This window comes from Medicago truncatula, chromosome 8 (genome assembly GCF_003473485.1).
Source record: "Medicago truncatula cultivar Jemalong A17 chromosome 8, MtrunA17r5.0-ANR, whole genome shotgun sequence".
In the NCBI taxonomy this organism is placed as follows: domain Eukaryota; kingdom Viridiplantae; phylum Streptophyta; class Magnoliopsida; order Fabales; family Fabaceae; genus Medicago; species Medicago truncatula.
In genome coordinates this window covers 40,370,458-40,393,938 of record NC_053049.1, presented here as the reverse complement: position 1 = coordinate 40,393,938, position 23,481 = coordinate 40,370,458, and the positions used below count along the sequence as shown (strand labels likewise).

The window sequence follows — 23,481 nt, the reverse complement described above, 5'->3', positions numbered from 1 at the left end:
CCTAAAAAGTGAATTTAGCTTATATTTTAAAATTGAGGGAGTATATATCATGTTTCTTTGTTTTGCAGTTTAAGAACTCAACTCAAGTTGTGATTAATTTTTGGTCAAATACCACTTTTGGTCCTTTTAGTTTGACAAAATTATCAAGTTAGTCTTTTAAATTTCGAAAGTTTCAATTATGTCCTTTTAGTTTGACAGAAAGATAAAAGATAAGACGAAAGAACATACTATAATTATGCATCTTGTTAACATCTGTTTAAGGGTACATATTAAGAATTCAACAATGACAACATTTGATAACTTTTATATAAAAAAATTGTTTTCGATGTTTCAATACGTTGAATGCATAAAACTAAAATAAAAATAAAAACTACTTTAAACTTTTTATCAAATATCAAAAAGATTATCACAAGGACACTGAGTAACATTCCTGTAAAACTATAGAAAATTGATGTATACACATTTGCTTAAGCTGAAAAACACATGTAAATTACTCAAATGTTCCTCAGTAGTTAACTGCCGAATTATGGAATCGACTGCAGTTAACTACCGAGGAAAACTTTGGTAGAAAACTACCGAGAAAAACCTCGGCAGTTAACTGCTGCGGAAACTTCAATTTTTTTTTTTTTGACAAAAACCATAAATTGTCATTATTAATATTTATTGATTTTGAATGTTTCAATAATTATTTTGGTACGTTTCAAAGAATTGCAGTATTATACTTATACATATATCAAATAGTTGTTCACAATTCTTATTAAGATATATATGCATAAGTATAATACTACAATTGTTTGAAACGTACCAAAATAATGATTGAAACATTTAAAATCAATAAATATTAATAATGATAATTTATGGTTTTTGTCAAAAAAAAATTGAAGTTTCTGCGGCAGTTAACTGCCAAAGTTTTTCTCGGTAGTTAACTGCCGAGGGACATTTTAATAATTTACATTTGATTTCCGAGCTAAGCAAATGTGTATACATCAATTTTCAAAACTATAAGTAAGAAAGTAAAGAGAAACTTTTCAAAAAATAACTATAAGTAAGAGGTAAAGAGAAGCTTTTCAAAAAAGAAAAGAAAAAAAGTAAAGAGAAAGTTATTATAGTGAGTAGTGACATTCCCACCTCAAAGAGAGCCGGTCCCAAATCCCAACTAACCTGCAAGGCTAAGTAACTCCAATTCCCTTTGAAAAGCCTTGTGCAAGATACCAAACTACCCTCAAATCTATCATTTCATTTCGTTTTCCCTTTAGGCTCTCCTCTCTCTATAAATATGCATTTAAGCTAAATCTTTGTTCATCACAATCTCACCAAAGGTTTAGTACTATACTATTTGCATCCCATCACAGTATCACTTGTCCTAAAAATGACAATTGGAAACAAGAGTTCCACAAAGGCAAACAAACTTGATGAATCATCATCACTTGTATTAGTCCATGTTGATGTTGATCAACCTCAACCTCTATCTATTGCACCAATTGTATCTTCTTATAATGAGAAGATACGTCCAGTGCTTGATGCTCTTGAAAATCTAAGGCGTCTCAACATTGCCAAAGAGGGAATCCAGCTTCCAACCATTGTTGTTGTTGGAGATCAATCATCTGGAAAGTCTAGTGTCCTTGAATCATTAGCTGGTATCAGCTTGCCACGTGGACAAGGAATTTGTACAAGGGTACCTTTGGTTATGAGGCTGCAAAACCATTTGCTTCCACAGCCAGAGCTTGTATTGGAGTATAATGGCAAACAGGTTTTAACTGATGAAGCAAATGTCTCTGATGCTATAAACACAGCTACTGAAGAGCTTGCTGGAACTGCCAAAGGGATTTCAAACACTCCACTGACTTTGATTGTGAAGAAGAATGGCGTTCCTGACCTTACAATGGTTGATCTTCCAGGTATAACTCGTGTTCCTGTTCATGGTCAACCTGATAACATTTATGATCAGATTAAGGATATTATCATGGACTATATAACTCCTGAAGAGAGCATTATCCTGAATGTTCTTTCTGCTACTGTTGATTTTAGTACTTGTGAGTCTATTAGGATGTCACAGATGGTTGATAAAACTGGTTTGAGGACATTAGCTGTTGTAACAAAGGCTGATAAATCACCTGAAGGTTTGTTGGAGAAAGTAACTGCTGATGATGTTAACATTGGTTTGGGCTATGTTTGTGTGAGAAATCGCATCGGGGAGGAATCCTATGAAGAAGCTAGAAATGAAGAGCATAAGTTGTTTGAGTCTCACTCACTTCTTTCTAAGATTGACAAATCCATTGTTGGTATTCCTGTTTTGGCTCAGAAGCTTGTTCATGTGCAAGCTATGATTATTTCAAAAACTTTGCCTGAGATAATTAAGAAGATCAATGAGAAGCTTTATAATAGTGTACATGAGTTAAAGATTTTGCCTCCCAATTTATCTTCATTGGCTGATGCTATGTCTGCTTTTCTGCATATTGTTTCTCTGTCAAGAGATTCCTTGAGAAAGATTCTTCTAATGGGAGAATTTGAAGAATACCCTGATGATAAACAAATGCATTGTACTGCTCGGTTAGTGGAGATGTTGAATTCATATGTAAGTGATCTTCAAAACTGTGCTGAAATTGATTCTACAAAGGATTTCCTAATGGAAGAGATTGTAGTCCTTGAGGAAGCTAAGTTAATTGGTCTTCCAAATTTCATGCCAAGAACTGCTTTTCTAACATTACTTCAGAGAAAAGTGAAGGGCATTTCTCATATGCCAACTAATTTTGTTGACAATGTGTGGAGCTATTTGGAAAGGGTTGTTATCTCGGTCATGAATCGCCACTCTGCAAACTATTACCAGTTGCAGGTTGCTACTCGTAGAGCTGTGGAGCATGTTATTGCTAAGAAGAAGAGCAATTCCATTCAACATGTGATGCAAGCTGTTGATATGGAGAAGCACACGGATTACACTTGTAATCCGGAGTACTTGCAGGAATATAACGAGCTGATGTCTCATCAAGAAGCATTTTTGAAAAAAGTTTTGGATGATGATCGATGTTCAAGTACTGTGAAGCTAGAAGGAGTTGATGACATTAAAGTTAATCATCTGATAATGTATCCGATCAATGTGTTGAATCAGGCCTTTGACTTGAAGGCAAGATTAATTGCCTATTGGAAGATTGTACTGAGGAGGCTCATTGATAGTATTGCTTTGCATTTGATGCTTAGCATCAATGAACTGATTAGCAATGATCTGCAGAAGGAGATTTGTAATGAACTTGGTGGCAGTGTTGAGAGGCTGCTTGAGGAATCTCCATCTATTTCTGGTAAGAGACAAAGATTAAGCAGCAGTGTGAAAGTTCTTAGAGAAAGCAAGGAGACTGTGGCCAATATTATGGACAGGATTGGAGTCTATGGCGTTAACTAGAAGAATTGCTTGATGTTTCTTAAGGATATATGCAGTTGTCATTGTTTTGTTTGTTTGGATCTATCATTAAGGTGGTCTTTGTCATGTCTTTTTTGTTAATTAGTTGGAACTTTTATTAGTATCCAGGTCCTATGTTTTTTGTTTGTTCAAGTTTATCTTGTCCTGTCGTTGCATTTTGTGATCGTAGTTTAATTACTTAATGTATGGTTTTATTGTCTCTACTTTCAATTTTGTACTTCTGTTTTTGCCTTGTTTTATCTATTCATTAATTTTTGGTTAGGCTTGATATATAGAGCAAGTCTTCTCTTCTCAAATAAAAAATATTTTGTTATACTCGCATGGAGCAAGTCTTCTCTGAACACAATCTCAAATAAAATATATTTTGTTATACTCGCATAAAATGAAATAAATTAAATAAAAAATAATTTAATCACATCATTTAATTTTATTCTTTTAAAAAAAAAAATTAGTTGAGTTTGTCCAAATACTTTTTCTGAACAAGATTTATCCAAATATTTTGATGGGTTAAATATGTTTTTGGTCCCTATAAATATGTCAACTTTTCGTTTTACTCCCTCTAAAATTTTCCTTCAATTTTTAGTCCCTATAAAGTTTTCAATCTTCACTTTTGGTCCCTCTTTTAAAGTAAACTCATATGTAGAATTCATATTATTTAATAAAATTTTCCAGAAAAATTCAAAATATTATAAGAATCACTCCAAAAAAAATTCAGAATTTTTTAACAAAATATGAATTTTTATATTGTTTATGGTTAAAAATTCATATTTAATTTGTGTTTTGTTAAAAAAAATTAATTTTTTTTAGGAATTGTTTTTAGAATATTTGACACATTTCTGCACAATTTTATTAAAAAATACAAAAATTAAATTAAAAATAGGGACCAAAAGTAGTGATTGAAAATTTTATAGGGACTAAAAGTTGAACGAAAATTTTAGAGGGACTAAAACGAAAAGTTGACATATTTATAGGGACCAAAAATATATTTAACCCTAATTTTATTTGTGTTTGTGTCCAAATGAGTACTATTCTAATATAAGCCAATAAGAAAAATGTAAACGTGTCTCCACTATTTGATCATAGGTTAAACAAGTGTCGTCACATGAAATACCACAAATATTTAGCTTTGAGGATGCGAGTAAATAAAGAGCTAGAGTCGATCTTTAAAAAAAAAAAAAGAGCTGGAGTCGATCATGAGTCTTGTCAAAGATTGAAAGCTTCAATATTGCGGAAGCTAAGACCTCAAATTTGGTTTGTTTGATACGAGTTAATCGACAATCTACCGCAAGTAGATTGTAAATAGAGTTTAGTAGATTGTAAATAGAGTTTTTTTTTGTAGTGGTCGGGGTTTGAACCCCGAACCTTTGCATATTTTATGTATTGTCCCAACTAACTGAGTTAAACTCACGTGGATATTGTAAATAAAGTTTAATTTTGTTACATAATCTCCCAAATAAATTTTATTTTTTCTATGTACACCCTCCTTCGGTCATTGTTATATAAAAAAAAAATCAACATTTTAAATTCATTCAATAAATAATCTACATGGTCTATAATATAAATTTTTACTTATAATAGTGATCGAAAGATGTATTTCCAAGCATTGAATTTACCGCATGATTTATGAAATAATTGTCATGAAAACATTCTTAACTTTGTAGTGATCTTAACCCTAATTCCTATATGAAATCCAGCTATCATTGGAAAAAAAAATTAATTAAAAATCCTGGATTTTTAAAATGGACTTCCTATGTCTTTTTATGTAAACATCATTTGCATCTTTTCACATTTCTTAAAAATTTGTTACCGTAATTAATGTGTCTATTTTGTGTGTTAATATTATCAAATTGTCATTTGTTTGTATGTGTATTAAATTTGACTTTTCATATTTTAAGACAAGTTAGTATTATTAATTAGGGTTATGTTTAGGAAAAATAATAATAAATGCATCTAAGAATTTAAAAAGAGATTTATATTTAGAGACAAATTTTTAATCAAAAAGATGCTTAGATATAAGGACGAAGGGAGTAACATCTAGGTTTCCCAACACAATTTGTATGTCTTGGTAAAATTGTTCATAGTATTTTTAGTGTTGATTATTATTATTATTATTATTTTTGACAAATAGTGTTGATTACTGTTTTCATTTTATAAATTATGTCAAACTACCGCAACTAAAATTTGGAGCCGCGTTGCACGAGTCTTATTCTAGTGATCTCTTAAATTGAAGGATGTCAATCAATTTTGTCTCTATCAAAATATCTTATACTCTTAGTCATTCATTTATTTTACACATATTAAGAAAAATAGAGGTTCATCGGTGGACCTATGCAAATGACCTTCTACTTACTCTCTAAGTTAAAAAATTTAATTAGGGGAATGTTAACTTGTCCTCAAGAGTATGTTTGGATGGAGGGTTTAGGAGGGGAAGGGAGGGGAGGGTTTACTTTTCATCTTTAAATTACGTACATTGTGAAATATATTTTTAAAAGTAAACATATTAACATGATAAACAATCATATAATACTTCAATCACACTTAGTTTATTTTATAAAAAACATGTTATATAGTCTCTAGTTTAAAAAAGAAAAATGAACCCTCCCCTCCCAAACCCTTAATCCAAACACACCCTAAGAGCAAGTGTTGAGAAATCAAAAATAAAACTAAAATCTTGAAAATTGTGTATTCTTAATTTTAAAAGCTTTAAATTTTTTCTTTTTAACTTATGTCTTTATTGAATTATTCATTTTTTAAGTTTTAACTTGAGTCCTAAAGAGACAAGTTAACATGACTCTTTTAATATAGAATGTCCTCATCTTAACATTTACTTCATCCGTTTCAAAATATAAGTAAAATTCACTTTTTAGGTTCATTTATTTAATGATGTATGTGGTTTATAATATGGACCACATACATCATTTAATGAATAAACTTAAAAAGTGAATTTTGCTTATATTTTAAAATAGAGGGAGTACAATACAAATTAAACGTTAATAGAAAAGGTCCAAAATATAGATTGTCTCTATCCTAACAAAACAATAGAAAATAAACAATTTTATTGTTAGAATGGTTTGTTTTCAATTAAGATAACATGGATAAAATAAGATATAATCTTTAAAAAAAAACGCTATATATACATATATATGAGAAAAAATTGTTATCAAACTTGTTTATTTTAAGTGAAATGTCAATGAGTGTATTAAGGGAATTCTTTCATAATATTTAAATAGTAAGTTTTATAAAAATCGGTGCATATTTAAAATTGAACTATTTATCTTTTTCAATAAACATTTTTTAAATTATAAATCTTTAAAAGATTGTTTTTTAGGACATTCCTTAGTGAGACTATCATACTCCCTCCGATCATTATAATAAAATTTCACTTTTTAGATTCATTCAATAAATGATGTATGCAGTCTATATATGAACCACATACATCATTTATTGAATGAACCTAAAAAATCAACTTTTATTTATAATAGTGATCAGAGGGCGTATGAAATTAAAATTTATTCCACCATAAGTTCAATTTTTTTTCTTGCTAAACAAAGCCTCTCCGTGTACTGGAAAGTATTTAGGTATGCCGTCCATGATTGGTCGTAATAGAACATCCACTTTTGCTTATATTAAGGATCGTGTGTGGCAAAGGATTAATTCTTGGAGTAGTAAGTGTCTCTCTAAAGCAGGTCGGGAAGTTATGATAAAGTCAGTTCTCCAAGCCATTCCTTCCTACGTCATGAGTCTCTTCCACTTACCAACTACGTTGTTTACTACCATCGAAAGAATGATGAACTCGTTTTGGTGGGGTCATGGTAGAACTTCGCACAGAGGTATAAATTGGTTGAGCTGGGAAAAGCTTTCGATGCACAAGAATAATGGTGGTCTTGGTTTCAAGGATTTATCTGCCTTTAATCTTGCGATGCTAGGAAAGCAAGGTTGGAAATTTCTTACTGATTCTCAATCACTTGCTTCTCGCATTTTTAAGGCTAGATACTTTCCGAATAATTCCTATCTCACTGCTACTATTGGTCACAATCTGAGTTATGTATGGTGGGGCTCGCTGGAATATTGGCTCTGGTATGACAATTTCAATCCTCGATGCACCATGGCTGTCTAATGGTGAGTTTATTGATGGTAATATAGCGGGAGGCTTCCATATTTGTAATTTTAAAGTTAACAGTTTACTAGCTCATAATGGTAAGGTTTGGAATGTGCCTCTTATTAGGCAAGTGTTTAGCAACGACATTGCTGAAGCCATTTTGAATATGCCATTGTATGAACAGGTTCAGAATGATCGTCTTATTCGGAAAGTGGATAGGAACGGTTTTTATTCAGTACGTAGCGCTTACCGTCTTTGTGTTGAAGAGCTGGTTGATGTTTCCCACCTTCATCGTCCGGGTAATTGGCGAGACATTTGGCGCCTTAAGATCCCCCCCGAAGGTTAAACACTTAGTTTGGCGTATGTGTAGGGGATGTTTGCCTACTAGAGTTCGGTTGCAAGACAAAGGTGTTACTTGTCCGACGAATTGTGCTAGTTGTAGTCATGAGTATGAGGATCTCAACCACCTTCTGTTCGAGTGCCCGTTTTCTATTCAAGTTTGGATGTCAGCTGGTATGTGGCAGGATGTGCAAAATGCGGCAATGAATTCAGACTCTTCTATCAACAAAGTTTTCTATTTACTCCAAAACTCGTCTATGGATATTCAACAACGTTTTTCTGCTATTTGTTGGAGTTTATGGAAGCATCGGAATCTCAAAATTTGGGAAGAGGTAACGGAGAATAGCGCGCAAGTTGTTGACAGAGCTCGATAGTTAGTGGATGATTGGCAGCATGCCAATGTTCCGAGGGCAGCTGACCTGCAGCAGACGAGCAATCAGCAACTGCATTCTGCTGCGTCTGTGTAGCAGTCTGCTCAACATTCTGTTGTGTCTGTGCAGCTAGCTGTGCAGCAGCAAAGGCCTTTTACATGACCTGCTATCCCGCAGTGGCAGCCTCCAAGTAATGGCAGGTTCAAATGCAACGTAGACACGACTTTTTTGGACCATTTTCATCAGACATGTATAGGGGTTTGTGTTCGAGATGACGCAGGTGTAATGCCCTATTTTATTATTTATTTATTTGATTGAGTTTAGAGTCCCTTTATAATTTAATCAATTTATTTTGATAAGTGATATTTTTGTTGTGTATTGATATTTATTAGTAGCCCATATTTTATTATTTAGTGGAGAAATATAATTAATTAGAATATTGAGGCTGGGGGGGCAGAATAGGAATAAGGGAGAATGTGTTAGGTTTATAAAAAGAAAGGTTAGAAAGTCAAAAGATAATACGTGCAAACTTCTTTTGGGAGAAAAAGGGAGAAAGTGAGAAGTCAGAGAAGAGAAGAATCTTGTGAGAAGAGGAGCAATCTTGTAGAGTCCGATCATCTAATCTAAGGTAAGGGTGAGACTAGCTTTCTCTAATAACGGTTGTATGATTCTGAAAAAGGTTTTAAAATGGTTGTTGTTGTTTTGTTATAGAAATTAGGGTTAATTTGCAAAGTTGATTGTTGAAAGAGTAGGTAAACCATTGAATTAACGTAAGGGTGTGATTAACTTTCTTTAATTTTAGGTTGTATAATTATGAAATTGAGTTTAGCATGTTGTTGTTTGTGAATTTGTGAAGTTATGATTTTGAAAAGAAGTTAGGGTTTTGAATTGCAATTTGATTCTTGAAAGTGTAAGTAATCCGATGAATTAATGTGAAAGTTGATGTTTAGATTGTAGAGTAACCCTAGGTAATGTTTCCTATCAAATTGAGATTTCAATAAAAGTGATTTTAAGTGTTTTTGGGAAATAAGTGATTATGGGATAAGCTGTTTTGGAGATTTGAAAATATGATTTTTTTTTCTTCAGTAAAATATAATAGGATTTGTTGAATAAAACGCGAATTGGGTTAACGGTTGAGTTTTTACGTGTGAAATGGTAAAACCGGAAAAAAAAATCAAGACTGCACAGAGCTGCAGCGCAGGTCACTGGCTACTGCCTGCCCACGCCTGGCCGCAGCAAGACAGCCCCTCATGGTTGGCTGTTTTGTTGTGCCTTCGTTTGCGTGCTGTCAGGACTTCAGTTTTTGCATTCTTGCGTCTTTTTCACACATTTCTGTTTTGATTTGGCCTTTGGTGTAAACATGAAAGTTTTAGATAATTGTGTTAGCTTTCCAGTGGCTTTAGTTTGACTTGAAAATGGTTTTTGCTTTTTGAGTTATGATAAAAATACTCCAATGAGGTCTTAGTGAAATTTTATGAAAATTTCGCATAACTATTTCTAAGTAAACCCAAAACTCATGGATTGTCTCCAAACTTCAAAACTTGTGTACTATGAGTCCAATTAAGATGTTTAAGAGTATTTAACCTATGTTGTGATGGATCTAACTTGGTTTGACGTGAATACCTTTGTTGGATGATTTAATATCTATATGAATGTATATGTTGATGAATATGATGCCTAAATGATGATATTCCTGTTAATGAATTGTGAGATTATAAAGTCATAATGTGAAGTCGTTGTTGTTGTCGTTGCCGATGTTGTCGTCAATGTCGTTAAAGTTGTAAGTTGTTGTCGATGTCGTTGAAGTTGTTGGTTGTTGTTGCATTTGAAGAATACCCTGATGATAAACAAATGCATTGTACGGCTCGGTTAGTGGACATGTTGAATTCGTATGCAAGTGAACTTCAAAACAGTGCTGAAAGTAATGCCACTAAGGATTTCCTCATGGAGGAGATCAAAGTTCTTGAGGAAGCCAAATTCATTGGTCTTCCGAATTTCATGCCAAGAACTGCTTTTTTGACTTTACTTCAGAAAAAAGTTAGGGGCATTTCTTATATGCCAATTAATTTTGTTGAAAGTGTATGGAATTATCTGGAAACTGTTGTAGTTTCGGTTTTGAATCGTCATTCTGCTAACTATTATCAGCTTCAGGTTTCAATTCGTAGAGCTGCTGAGCACCTTATCTCTAAGAAGAAAAAGAATTCCATTCAGCATGTGCTTCAAGCTGTTGAGATGGAGAAGCTTACAGACTACACGGGTAACCCTGAGTACTTGCAGGAGTATAACAAGCTGATGTCTCATCGAGAAGTGTTTTTGAAAGAAGTATTGAATGTTGATCGAGCTTCAAGTACTGTGAAGCTGGAAGGTGTTGGTGACATTGATGTTGTCCATCTTATGAAATATCCACAGATGTTGAATCAGGCTTATGATTTGAAGGTCAGATTGATAGCTTATTGGAAGATTGTGTTAAGGAGGTTAATTGTGTTGGAACAAAATGTGTTTCACAATGAACCTTATTAAGTTTTGATGATAACAAGGTATTAAAAATTGTCAATTGGTTATTACTAATAATTGTTCAAGTGTACAGGACCAAAGGCTACTCAAGTTATTTCAATAGGTCTTGGAAGAACAATGGAAAGAAAAAAGCTAAACTGCTCCTGAAGAGATGACGTCATCAGAAGCAGAACGTCATCAGAAGCAGAAAGTCATCAGAAGCAAAAGTTTTCATCAGAAGCAATATCTTCACCAGAAGCTACATTTGATCCTTTAATCAAACTGAAGATTCAAAGTAGCTGATTCTCAATTCAGTCTTATCAAAGAAGAACGAAGAATTGAAAGGGAGGTATCAACGGATATATGGATAGCACTGAGCTCTTGTCTCTCGTTAATAGAGTTGACAAAGTACAAGTGTACAACCACTACCTCCACTACTCTGTTTTCTGTCTACGCTACAAGACAAAACAACAGCCATGCCTGCAGAATTTGTACACTCAAGATGGGAATGAATTTGAAGTTTATTCTTCAAAGGACTACACCCAAATCAGGCAAAGGATCACTGGTGGATAATCAAAGGATTTCAAACGACTCTTTAGACGTGCTGATTATCTCAACGTCTCTTTCACGCCTCTATATAAAGGAGTGAAGACTTGAAGATAAAACAGAGATATATAAGTTCAAAAGCGCCAAAACTCTGTCAATTTGATTCTACAAAGCACACTGAATTTCTGCACTGATTTGATACATCTTAGAAATTCAAAGTCTAGAGTCTTTTCTGTATTGTATTGTGAACACCACTGATTGTATATCAAGTGTTCAATTCAAACTCAATTCTCTGTATTTTTGTTTGATTAGAAGTCTCTTGCCTGCGTGCTTGAGCATTAGAAGTCTCTTGCTTAGTGCTTGAGCATTGGAAGACTCTTGCGTGTGTGCTTGAGCATTGTTTTGTGAAGTCTCATACTTTGAAAGTATTGAGCAGTTGTAATCTTTGTGATTATAGTGAAATCTCCTTGGAAGTGCAAGGGGGACTGGACTACTTCCGTGTTGTGGAAGGAACCAGGATAACTGCTTGTGTCTTTGTCTTTCTTTTCTCTGCTCTGTTCTTTTCCGCTGCAATCTGACTCTGATCATTTCATCAGAAGCAATCAAACTGCTTCTGAAGTTTTATCAGAAGAAGTATTTTTTTTTTACAAGAGAAAAAGAAAACACAATTCAACCCCCCCCTTCTTGTGTTTTTCACCTTCAATTGGTATCAGAGCTTGCTCTGTTATCACAGCACTTAACCGTGTTACAGTTCAAGATCTATTAGAAAAACATGTCTGGAGATGAGGAATCAGTTACTCCAAAATACACAAGTGTCAAGCATGACTATGATACTGCTGACAAGAAAACAGACTCTGGAAAAGCTCCAAAGTTTAATGGAGATCCAGAAGAGTTTTCATGGTGGAAAACTAATATGTACAGCTTTATCATGGGATTGGATGAAGAGCTATGGGATATACTGGAAGATGGAGTTGATGATCTGGATTTGGATGAAGAAGGAGCTGCTATAGACAGAAGAATACATACTCCTGCTCAGAAGAAGCTTTATAAGAAACATCACAAGATAAGAGGAATCATTGTGGCTTCTATACCTCGCACCGAATACATGAAAATGAGTGACAAATCTACTGCGAAGGCTATGTTTGCTTCTCTATGTGCAAACTTTGAAGGCAGCAAGAAAGTAAAAGAGGCTAAAGCTTTGATGCTAGTTCATCAGTATGAACTTTTCAGAATGAAAGATGATGAGAGTATAGAAGAAATGTACTCAAGATTTCAAACTTTAGTTTCTGGATTGCAAATACTGAAGAAAAGCTATGTTGCTTCTGATCATGTTAGTAAGATTTTGAGAAGCTTACCTTCAAGATGGAGACCCAAAGTAACTGCTATTGAGGAAGCTAAGGATCTAAATACTTTAAGTGTTGAAGATCTTGTTAGCTCACTCAAAGTGCATGAAATGAGTTTAAATGAGCATGAAACCTCTAAGAAGAGTAAATCCATTGCTTTACCATCTAAAGGAAAGATCTCAAAATCTTCCAAAGCCTACAAAGCCAGTGAATCTGAAGAAGAATCACCTGATGGAGATTCTGATGAAGATCAATCTGTAAAAATGGCTATGCTGTCCAACAAGCTTGAGTATCTGGCAAGGAAGCAGAAGAAATTTTTGAGCAAGAGAGGTAGCTACAAGAACTCCAAGAAAGAAGATCAGAAGGGATGCTTCAATTGTAAGAAGCCTGGTCATTTCATTGCTGATTGCCCTGATCTTCAGAAGGAGAAGTTTAAAGGCAAATCCAAGAAATCAAGCTTCAACTCCAGTAAATTCAGAAAGCAAATCAAAAAGAGCTTGATGGCGACCTGGGAAGATTTGGATAGTGAATCTGGTTCTGATAAAGAAGAAGCTGATGATGATGCTAAGGCAGCCGTTGGGTTAGTGGCAACAGTATCATCAGAAGCAGTATCAGAAGCTGAATCAGATTCAGAAGATGAAAATGAGGTATATTCCAAAATCCCTAGACAAGAACTTGTTGATTCTCTAAAAGAACTTTTATCACTGTTTGAACACAGAACCAATGAGTTGACAGATTTAAAAGAAAAATATGTTGATTTGATGAAACAACAAAAATCAACTCTATTGGAACTGAAAGCTTCTGAAGAAGAACTCAAAGGGTTTAACCTCATATCAACAACATATGAAGATAGACTCAAGAGTCTTTGTCAGAAGCTACAAGAAAAATGTGATAAAGGTTCAGGCAATAAACATGAGATTGCCTTGGATGATTTTATTATGGCTGGAATAGACAGAAGCAAAGTTGCTTCTATGATCTACAGCACATACAAGAACAAAGGCAAAGGGATTGGATATTCTGAGGAGAAATCCAAAGAATACAGTCTCAAGAGCTACTGTGATTGTATCAAGGATGGATTGAAATCCACCTTTGTGCCTGAAGGTACAAATGCTATAACTGCTGTTCAGTCAAAACCTGAAGCTTCAGGTTCACAGGCTAAGATCACATCAAAGCCAGAGAATCTTAAGATCAAGGTAATGACAAAATCTGATCCTAAGAGTCAAAAGATTAAAATTCTGAAAAGATCAGAATCTGTTCATCAGAATCTGATTAAACCAGAATCTAAAATCCCAAAACAAAAGGATCAGAAGAACAAAGCAGCTACTGCCTCTGAGAAAACAATACCAAAAGGTGTCAAACCTAAAATATTGAATGATCAGAAGCTACTCAGCATTCACCCTAAGGTACAAGGGAGGAAAAGTAAAACCTCCAAAACTAACCCAAAAGGACCCATGAAGATATGGGTACCTAAATCTGAATTGGCCAAAAATGCAGGTGTGCTTAAGGGCAAGAGAGAAACAAAGGTCATGGTACCTAGACAGCGGATGTTCAAGGCACATGACTGGAGAGAAAGCTTTGTTCCTTACCCTTACAATGAAAGATGGAGGAGAAGTGAAGTTTGGTGGCAACCAAACTGGAAAGATCATTGGTACAGGTACTATTGGTAATTCCTCCATCTCAATTAATAATGTGTGGCTAGTAGATGGTCTGAAGCATAACCTATTGAGCATTAGTCAATTTTGTGACAATGGGTATGATGTAACGTTCAGTAAGACCAACTGCACACTAGTCAACAAGGATGACAAATCCATTACATTCAAGGGAAAGAGAGTTGAGAATGTCTATAAAATAAATTTCTCTGATCTGGCTGATCAGAAGGTAGTTTGCCTTCTGTCAATGAATGATAAAAAATGGGTATGGCATAAAAGGTTGGGACATGCTAATTGGAGATTAATTTCTAAAATTAGCAAGTTACAACTGGTCAAAGGATTGCCTAACATTGATTATCATTCAGATGCACTTTGTGGTGCATGTCAGAAAGGGAAAATTGTGAAAAGTTCTTTCAAATCTAAAGACATTGTATCAACCTCCAGACCCTTAGAATTACTCCATATTGATCTTTTTGGTCCAGTTAACACTGCATCTTTATATGGAAGTAAATACGGATTAGTCATTGTTGATGATTACAGCAGATGGACTTGGGTAAAATTCATTAAAAGTAAAGACTATGCATGTGAAGTGTTTAGCAGCTTCTGCACTCAAATACAATCTGAAAAAGAATTGAAAATTTTGAAAGTCAGAAGTGATCATGGTGGAGAATTTGAAAATGAGCCATTTGAACTTTTCTGTGAAAAACATGGGATTCTCCATGAGTTTTCTTCTCCTAGAACTCCACAACAAAATGGGGTTGTAGAAAGAAAGAACAGAACCTTACAAGAAATGGCCAGAACCATGATCCATGAAAACAACTTAGCTAAACATTTTTGGGCAGAAGCAGTCAATACTTCTTGTTATATTCAAAATAGGATCTATATCAGACCTATGTTGGAGAAAACAGCATATGAACTCTTTAAAGGAAGAAGACCCAATATCTCTTACTTTCATCAGTTTGGATGTACCTGTTACATCTTAAACACTAAAGACTATCTGAAGAAATTTGATGCCAAGGCTCAAAGAGGAATCTTTTTAGGTTACTCTGAAAGGTCAAAGGCATACAGAGTGTATAATTCAGAAACACAATGTGTTGAAGAATCTATGCATGTAAAATTTGATGATAGAGAGCCTGGAAGTAAAACTTCAGAGCAAAGTGAAAGTAATGCAGGTACAACTGATTCTGAAGATGCATCAGAATCTGATCAACCTTCTGATTCTGAAAAGTATACAGAAGTTGAATCTTGTCCAGAAGCTGAAATCACTCCAGAAGCTGAGTCTAATTCAGAAGCAGAACCTAGCTCAAAAGTACAGAATGAAATTGCTTCTGAGGACTTTCAAGATAACACTCAGCAGGTTATTCAACCTAAATTCAAGCACAAATCTTCACATCCTGAGGAGCTAATCATTGGAAGCAAAGATAGTCCTAGAAGAACAAGATCACATTTTAGACAAGAAGAGTCATTAATAGGACTGCTTTCAATAATTGAGCCTAAAACTGTTGAAGAAGCTCTCTCAGATGATGGATGGATATTAGCTATGCAAGAAGAGCTAAATCAATTCCAAAGGAATGATGTGTGGGATCTGGTACCCAAACCTTCTCAGAAGAACATTATTGGAACAAAATGGGTATTCAGAAACAAGCTGAATGAACAAGGAGAAGTAACCAGAAACAAAGCCAGACTTGTTGCTCAAGGCTACAGTCAACAAGAAGGCATTGATTACACTGAAACATTTGCTCCAGTTGCAAGATTGGAAGCAATCAGGTTACTTCTATCCTACGCAATTAATCATGGCATAATATTATATCAAATGGATGTCAAAAGTGCCTTTCTTAATGGTGTCATTGAAGAAGAAGTGTATGTTAAACAACCTCCTGGGTTTGAGGATCTTAAGCATCCTGACCATGTTTATAAACTTAAGAAATCACTATATGGCTTGAAACAAGCTCCCAGAGCTTGGTATGATAGACTAAGTAATTTCTTAATTAAAAATGATTTTGAAAGAGGACAAGTTGACACAACACTCTTCAGAAGGACTCTTAAGAAAGATATTTTGATTGTGCAAATATATGTTGATGATATAATATTTGGTTCTACTAATGCATCTCTTTGCAAAGAATTTTCTAAGTTAATGCAGGATGAATTTGAAATGAGTATGATGGGAGAATTGAAATTCTTTCTGGGAATTCAAATCAACCAAAGTAAAGAAGGAGTATATGTTCATCAAACAAAATATACAAAGGAGCTTCTGAAGAAGTTCAAGCTAGAAGATTGTAAAGTGATGAACACTCCAATGCATCCAACCTGCACCTTAAGCAAAGAAGATACTGGAACAGTAGTAGACCAGAAGCTATACAGAGGTATGATTGGTTCTCTGTTATACCTCACTGCATCTAGACCTGATATTTTATTCAGTGTATGCTTGTGTGCAAGATTTCAATCAGATCCTAGAGAATCTCATTTAACTGCAGTTAAGAGAATCTTCAGGTATCTGAAAGGAACAACTAATCTTGGACTCCTGTATAGGAAATCCCTAGATTATAAGTTGATTGGATTCTGTGATGCTGATTATGCTGGTGATAGGATTGAAAGAAAATCAACCAGTGGAAATTGTCAATTCCTGGGAGAGAATCTGATATCCTGGGCAAGCAAAAGACAAGCAACTATTGCTATGTCTACAGCAGAAGCAGAGTACATTTCAGCTGCAAGTTGTTGCACACAACTACTTTGGATGAAACATCAGTTGGAAGACTATCAGATCAATGCTAACAGTATTCCCATTTATTGTGATAATACTGCTGCTATTTGTTTGTCAAAGAATCCAATTCTACATTCAAGAGCCAAGCATATTGAAATTAAACACCATTTTATCAGAGACTATGTTCAAAAAGGAATTTTAGATATACAATTCATTGATACTGAACATCAATGGGCTGATATATTTACAAAACCTTTGTCTGTTGAAAGATTTGATTTTATTAAGAAAAATTTGAACATGCATTTTGTGTCTGATTGAAAAATTGCTTGCCTCTGAATAAGAAGTTTGGTTCTGAAGTTTATTCAGGAGCATTTTGGTTCATCAGAAGCTCTTAACTGAGGTTCTGAGGAAAATGTGCTTCTGAAGATGACGTCAGCACTAAAACTTCAGAAGTGTTATTCTTTGCTTCTGAATAGCTTGGTTAGTGGGAACGTTGGCAGTTACTTTATGTAACAGCTGTCCCATTACCCAAAAAGTAGTTTTCTGAAAAGTCTCTGACGTGGTCTATTTGTATTGGAGTATAACAAAAAGGGCAATGATGTTTTATTCGCTTTTTAACATACTTACACGCGCCCCCAATTTGTCATTAATGCTGTGTTTGTTTGTCCCTTCTGAATTACAAACGTTTTAATAAAAAACCACTAAGTCATTTCACACACTTCTCACTTCACAACAAACACTTTCTAATTTCTTCTCAACCCTCTGTGTAAGTAAGCACATTCTCTCAACCTCTCAAAACACCTTAGAACCCTAATTCTACTTCAAATCAATGGCATCTTCAAGTTCTGCCGGTGGTTCTTCATCGAATATGGATATAGATACTCCTGCTTATGAAATCAAAGGAAGAACTATGTCGATTGAGGAATGGGATCTAATCATTCAAGCGGAAAATCCAGTGGATTTCACTTCTCTAACTCATCATGGATGCGACTTGGTAAGATTCTACAAAAAGCAGAAGCTGATGAGTTACTTCAGTCTTCTCAACGGTCCTACTTATGAAGTGCTTGTCAGACAATTCTGGGTAAGAGCTTCAGTATTTGACAAAGTTGCTGCTAAACAGGAAGAAGCTCAGATGATTCTGGTTGATCCTACTTTGGAGGGAAAAACCAGAGAAGAAATGGGTCTACTCGCCTTCACTGGGACTGAGATTAGATCAAACGTCATGGGGATTCCTGTAACAATCAATGAGCATGTGATTGCTCAAGCCATGAGAAGGGATGCTTCTGGGACATACGATGGAGAAGAGATTCCTAACCCCAGAACAAGCCCATGGAAGGAGATAGTAAACAACACTATCTACGGATCAAAGGATGCTAAGCCTTACAGCACCTTAAGCATGGAAAAGAAAATGCTGCTGAAGATCCAAAATGAAAACATTTTTCCCAAAGGTGGAGGAAATGATCAACCTTCACTTGGTCACAAAGTCTTTCTGCATCACACCATCTCTCAGGAAACAACAATGAACGTTCCCAAGTATATGTTTAAATACATGATCAAGGAACTCAAGAAGAGCCAGATGGAGAACAGGAAGTTTGTTCCCTATGGAAGGCTGCTCTCCATAATCTTTCAAGAAGGAGGACTCCTAAGTGCCCTGAAAGACGTGGGTATTTATGATAATCAGAAGCTGGGAGCAGTCACAGGAAAAATAATCAATGGGGCAACTCTAGTCAAGATGAGGCTAATTTCAACTTGCAAGAAACTAGATACAGATATGCATGAATCTGATGTCATATCTGATCTAGTCACTCATCACATCCCTATCTGCAAGAAAGATCCCCTGGATGTGCAGAGGGCCTACATCTTGGACTACTACAAGAGCTACAACAAGAAAATCAGCCTGAAAGATATCCCAGAAGAAATGTATGGTGGTGATCTGCCTGTGGCCAAAGGCAGAAAATCTAAAAAGAAGCAGATCACCAAGGAAGAATACCTTGCTGAAGATGCTACTGAGGTGGGTGCTCAGAAGCATAAGAAAGCTAAGAAGGAAAAATCTGCTATGTCCACCATTCTTGAGGAAGTGGAGGATTTGGATGATGTCCCTCTTATCAGAAAAAGGACAAGGAGTACTCAAGAAACAGCAGAACAGCCTGCTTCTGAACAAGCTGGTTCTGAACAAGCTGCTTCTGATCAAGCTGCTTCTGAAAAGCCTCCAAGTCCCAAAAATAAAAGAGAAGCTGCTCTTCAGACCATCAAAAGGAAGAGGTCTAATTTAACAAGAAATCTGAAGACAGCTGAAGGAAGAAGGGCACAAATGTTGGAAGAACTGGAAGAGAACTGGGATGAAGACTCAAGCCCTAAGAAAGCAAAAAGGACTGCAACTTCTGAGCCCATAGTCATGCCCAGCTTCGAAATGACTGAAGAAATGAGGCAGTACGCTAGAGAGGTTTCTGCATCCAAGATAGCAGAAAAGAAAAGGTTGAAGGAAGTGTTTGAGAAAGAAAGGGATGAGCGTCTCAAGGCTGCAGGGTATGTGCCTACTCCTGACATTGCTGCTTTAGCTTCTGAGTTAGAGCAAGAAACAATTCAGTATGGAGCAACTCTGCTTTCTCAAGCCTTGAAGAATAAGCAAGCTTCAGGAGCAACTTCATCAGAACCAGCTTCAGAAGCTCCAGAAGCAGTTCATCCAGAAGCTCAGTCTTCAGGTAATCCATCTAACGCTCCAACTAATACTCAGATTCCTTCTCTACCATCTTCACCCTCTTCATCATCAACAGAATCAGATGACCAACCCCTTAGCCAACATATAGACAAGCTTCTAAAAACCAAACCTACCAAACTAACAGATTTAGGAACACTTGACTGGGAGCAAACTCAAATAGAATTTTCTAAGAATAGAATTAAATTGTGTGAGAAATTCAATTTGCCTCCTACTCATCCACTCTATCCAGATATTCCAGAGCCTGTTAGTATACAACAACCTGAACCCAACCAAGAACCTAACCAAACTCCACAAAAAGCCTCTGAAGTAGTTTCAGATGCAACTACTTCAGAAACCCCCCAACACCAAGAATCCTCAACCCTTCACAACTTAGAAAAACATCTAGGTAGTGAAATGCAACCAACACCCACTAAGGCCTCTAAGACAGTTCCTGAAAAGACTGTCTTGGAAACCCAAACAGAAACCCAAACAGAAACCCAAACAGAAACCCAAACCATCCCTGAGCAAACTGTTCAGGAGCAAACTGCTTCTGAACAAGTTGCTCCTGACCAAACAACTTCTGACCAAACAACAGAACAACAACAACAACCAGACTCACCCACTATAATAGACTTAACCTCTGACAAACCTTCCACATCACATACAACTCAAACTGAACCTTCACCCATCCCTGACCATATCCTAGAGTCTGAGTATATAGAGGAACAACTGATCAGACTTAGTGATGAGATTCAGGCACTGATTCTTCGCAGAACAGTTCCTGCACCTCCTATTCACTATTATGATCAGTGGATGGATCTACAGAAGAGCTTTGATGAGCTGCTGGATCAGCTTAGAACTAAATGTGTGTCATCTCACTCTGCTATGCTGAAAAAGCTTTTGGATGATATGCATGAAGCAGCTAAGGAGAAAGAGCTGAATTTTGTGCCTCTGCTGGACATCACTCCTTTCTATCCAGAAGAAGAGTACATCACTAGGGCTGCTAGAATTCAGGCTGGATTTAAACGAAGAATGAGAGAAAAGGATGAGCTACTTCAGAAGAAGGATGATCAGATCAAGTATCTCTTAGAACAGTTGTATAAGCAAGCCCAACCTTAGTTGCACACCCAACTCTAGCTTGTTTTTTACTTTTGTTCTCAGTAGCTGTGTCTTTGTATCTTAATCCTTCTTTATATATATTATCATTGTTTCTGGATCTTGTGCTTTTTCACCTTCAATATGTTTTACAAGCTTTAACTCTGATGATATTTACTGTTTTCACTGCTTGCTCTGAAAGATTATATGTTTATTCTTTTGTTTTGTTTTGGCTCTGATACTCTTTCTTTTGTTTCTATTCTTTTTGTTGATGACAAAAGGGAGAGTAAATGTATAGTATTTGTTAAGGCACTGAGCCCTACTATAACCACTTCTAAATTTCTTTTAAATACTTCTGATTTGATTTTATAAGTATTTTATTGAAATTTAATTAATAAGAATAGAACTTAGGGGGAGCTTACAAACCTCACCTTAAAGATCTATTAGACTCAGGGGGAGCTTACAAACCTCTGTCCCAGTAGTCAACTTATTAATTAGATCAACAACAATTGAACATTTTAAATACTATTGTTTGTCATCATCAAAAAGGGGGAGATTGTTGGAACAAAATGTGTTTCACAATGAACCTTATTAAGTTTTGATGATAACAAGGTATTAAAAATTGTCAATTGGTTATTACTAATAATTGTTCAAGTGTACAGGACCAAAGGCTACTCAAGTTATTTCAATAGGTCTTGGAAGAACAATGGAAAGAAAAAAGCTAAACTGCTCCTGAAGAGATGACGTCATCAGAAGCAGAACGTCATCAGAAGCAGAAAGTCATCAGAAGCAAAAGTTTTCATCAGAAGCAATATCTTCACCAGAAGCTACATTTGATCCTTTAATCAAACTGAAGATTCAAAGTAGCTGATTCTCAATTCAGTCTTATCAAAGAAGAACGAAGAATTGAAAGGGAGGTATCAACGGATATATGGATAGCACTGAGCTCTTGTCTCTCGTTAATAGAGTTGACAAAGTACAAGTGTACAACCACTACCTCCACTACTCTGTTTTCTGTCTACGCTACAAGACAAAACAACAGCCATGCCTGCAGAATTTGTACACTCAAGATGGGAATGAATTTGAAGTTTATTCTTCAAAGGACTACACCCAAATCAGGCAAAGGATCACTGGTGGATAATCAAAGGATTTCAAACGACTCTTTAGACGTGCTGATTATCTCAACGTCTCTTTCACGCCTCTATATAAAGGAGTGAAGACTTGAAGATAAAACAGAGATATATAAGTTCAAAAGCGCCAAAACTCTGTCAATTTGATTCTACAAAGCACACTGAATTTCTGCACTGATTTGATACATCTTAGAAATTCAAAGTCTAGAGTCTTTTCTGTATTGTATTGTGAACACCACTGATTGTATATCAAGTGTTCAATTCAAACTCAATTCTCTGTATTTTTGTTTGATTAGAAGTCTCTTGCCTGCGTGCTTGAGCATTAGAAGTCTCTTGCTTAGTGCTTGAGCATTGGAAGACTCTTGCGTGTGTGCTTGAGCATTGTTTTGTGAAGTCTCATACTTTGAAAGTATTGAGCAGTTGTAATCTTTGTGATTATAGTGAAATCTCCTTGGAAGTGCAAGGGGGACTGGACTACTTCCGTGTTGTGGAAGGAACCAGGATAACTGCTTGTGTCTTTGTCTTTCTTTTCTCTGCTCTGTTCTTTTCCGCTGCAATCTGACTCTGATCATTTCATCAGAAGCAATCAAACTGCTTCTGAAGTTTTATCAGAAGAAGTATTTTTTTTTTACAAGAGAAAAAGAAAACACAATTCAACCCCCCCCTTCTTGTGTTTTTCACCTTCAAATTGATGTTATTGCTTTGCATTTGATGCTAAGCATTAATGAACTTGTGAATGTTGATTTGCAAAAGGAGATATGCAACGAACTGTTATCCTCAACTAGTGGTGGTGTTAAGAGGCTGCTTGAGGAGTCTCCTTCAATATCAGGCAAGAGACAGAAGTTGAGCAGGAGTGTGACAGTTTTGAGAGAAAGCAAAGAGACCGTGGCCAACATTATGGACAGGATTGGAAATTATGGAGATAACTAGAAGCAGTGCTTGATGAGTGTTAAGGGTTGGAGTCAATTCTGGAATTGTCTTTCTTTTAGTTTGTATTAATCTATCATGCAGGTGTCCTTTTGTCAGGTGTTTTTTGTTTGTCTGTTGGAACTTTTAGTAGTATCCTGTTCATTTGTTGTTTGTTTGTTCACCTTATCGAGTCTACTTACCTTAATGCAATGGTTTTATGTTCTTACTTTACATGTTGAATTAATTTGTTGGAAATGCTAACGTGTGCTTTAAGGCACAAGCTAAGAAACTAAAGAATAATATTTTATGTCTTTTGATAGAATTTGAAGTGAGAGCTGTACCAAAAAGAATGTGAATGAAGTGTGAGCAGTTAAATTTCAAACAATTGTTCCTATGACCTAGCTCAACTGAAAATGTCAATATTGCTAAGCTAGAGATACCTTCATCCGGGTTTGAACAAATTTCAAAAAAATTAGAGTGTGTTACGAGTTTGGTTTCCATATCTAAACTGATCTAAAAAATATATAAAATTGCATAAAATTGAATATTATGTTAGTGTAAACCACATAAAACCGCAATTTTTAACCATGATTTAAATTAACAATCTATTCAACTGAATTAATCTCCGTTTTGCATGTGATTAATCAGGTGTTTAAAAAGGGAAGTTGGGTGTCCAACCATTACTTTAGTTATTAT

The 23,481-nt window shown here is 35.4% G+C and overlaps 2 protein-coding genes across 2 annotated transcripts; both read left to right on the top strand.

Moving 5' to 3' along the window:
* Nucleotides 1-1,154: 1,154 nt before the first annotated feature.
* On the top strand, nt 1,155-3,631 carry LOC11419981 (dynamin-related protein 4C). Its single transcript, XM_039829383.1, has 2 exons — nt 1,155-3,431; nt 3,521-3,631. The coding sequence occupies exon 1, from the start codon at nt 1,370-1,372 to the stop codon at nt 3,392-3,394; it is 2,025 nt and encodes a 674-aa protein (XP_039685317.1). The 5' UTR covers nt 1,155-1,369; the 3' UTR covers nt 3,395-3,431; nt 3,521-3,631.
* A 6,441-nt stretch (nt 3,632-10,072) lies between these two features.
* LOC25501807 (dynamin-related protein 4C) lies at nt 10,073-22,806 on the top strand. The gene is made up of 2 exons (XM_024773113.1): nt 10,073-10,657; nt 22,630-22,806. Exons 1-2 carry the CDS (start codon nt 10,073-10,075, stop codon nt 22,804-22,806), a joined length of 762 nt encoding a protein of 253 aa, XP_024628881.1.
* Nucleotides 22,807-23,481: the final 675 nt, after the last annotated feature.

Bases quoted from the DNA above. Each gene is read 5' to 3' on its own strand.
- LOC11419981 (XM_039829383.1), top strand. From the start codon at position 1,370: ATGACAATTGGAAACAAGAGTTCCACAAAGGCAAACAAACTTGATGAA.
- LOC25501807 (XM_024773113.1), top strand. From the start codon at position 10,073: ATGCATTGTACGGCTCGGTTAGTGGACATGTTGAATTCGTATGCAAGT. The intron at 10,658-22,629 runs GTCAGATTGATA...GATTTGCAAAAG, and splicing joins ATCAGGCTTATGATTTGAAG to GAGATATGCAACGAACTGTT.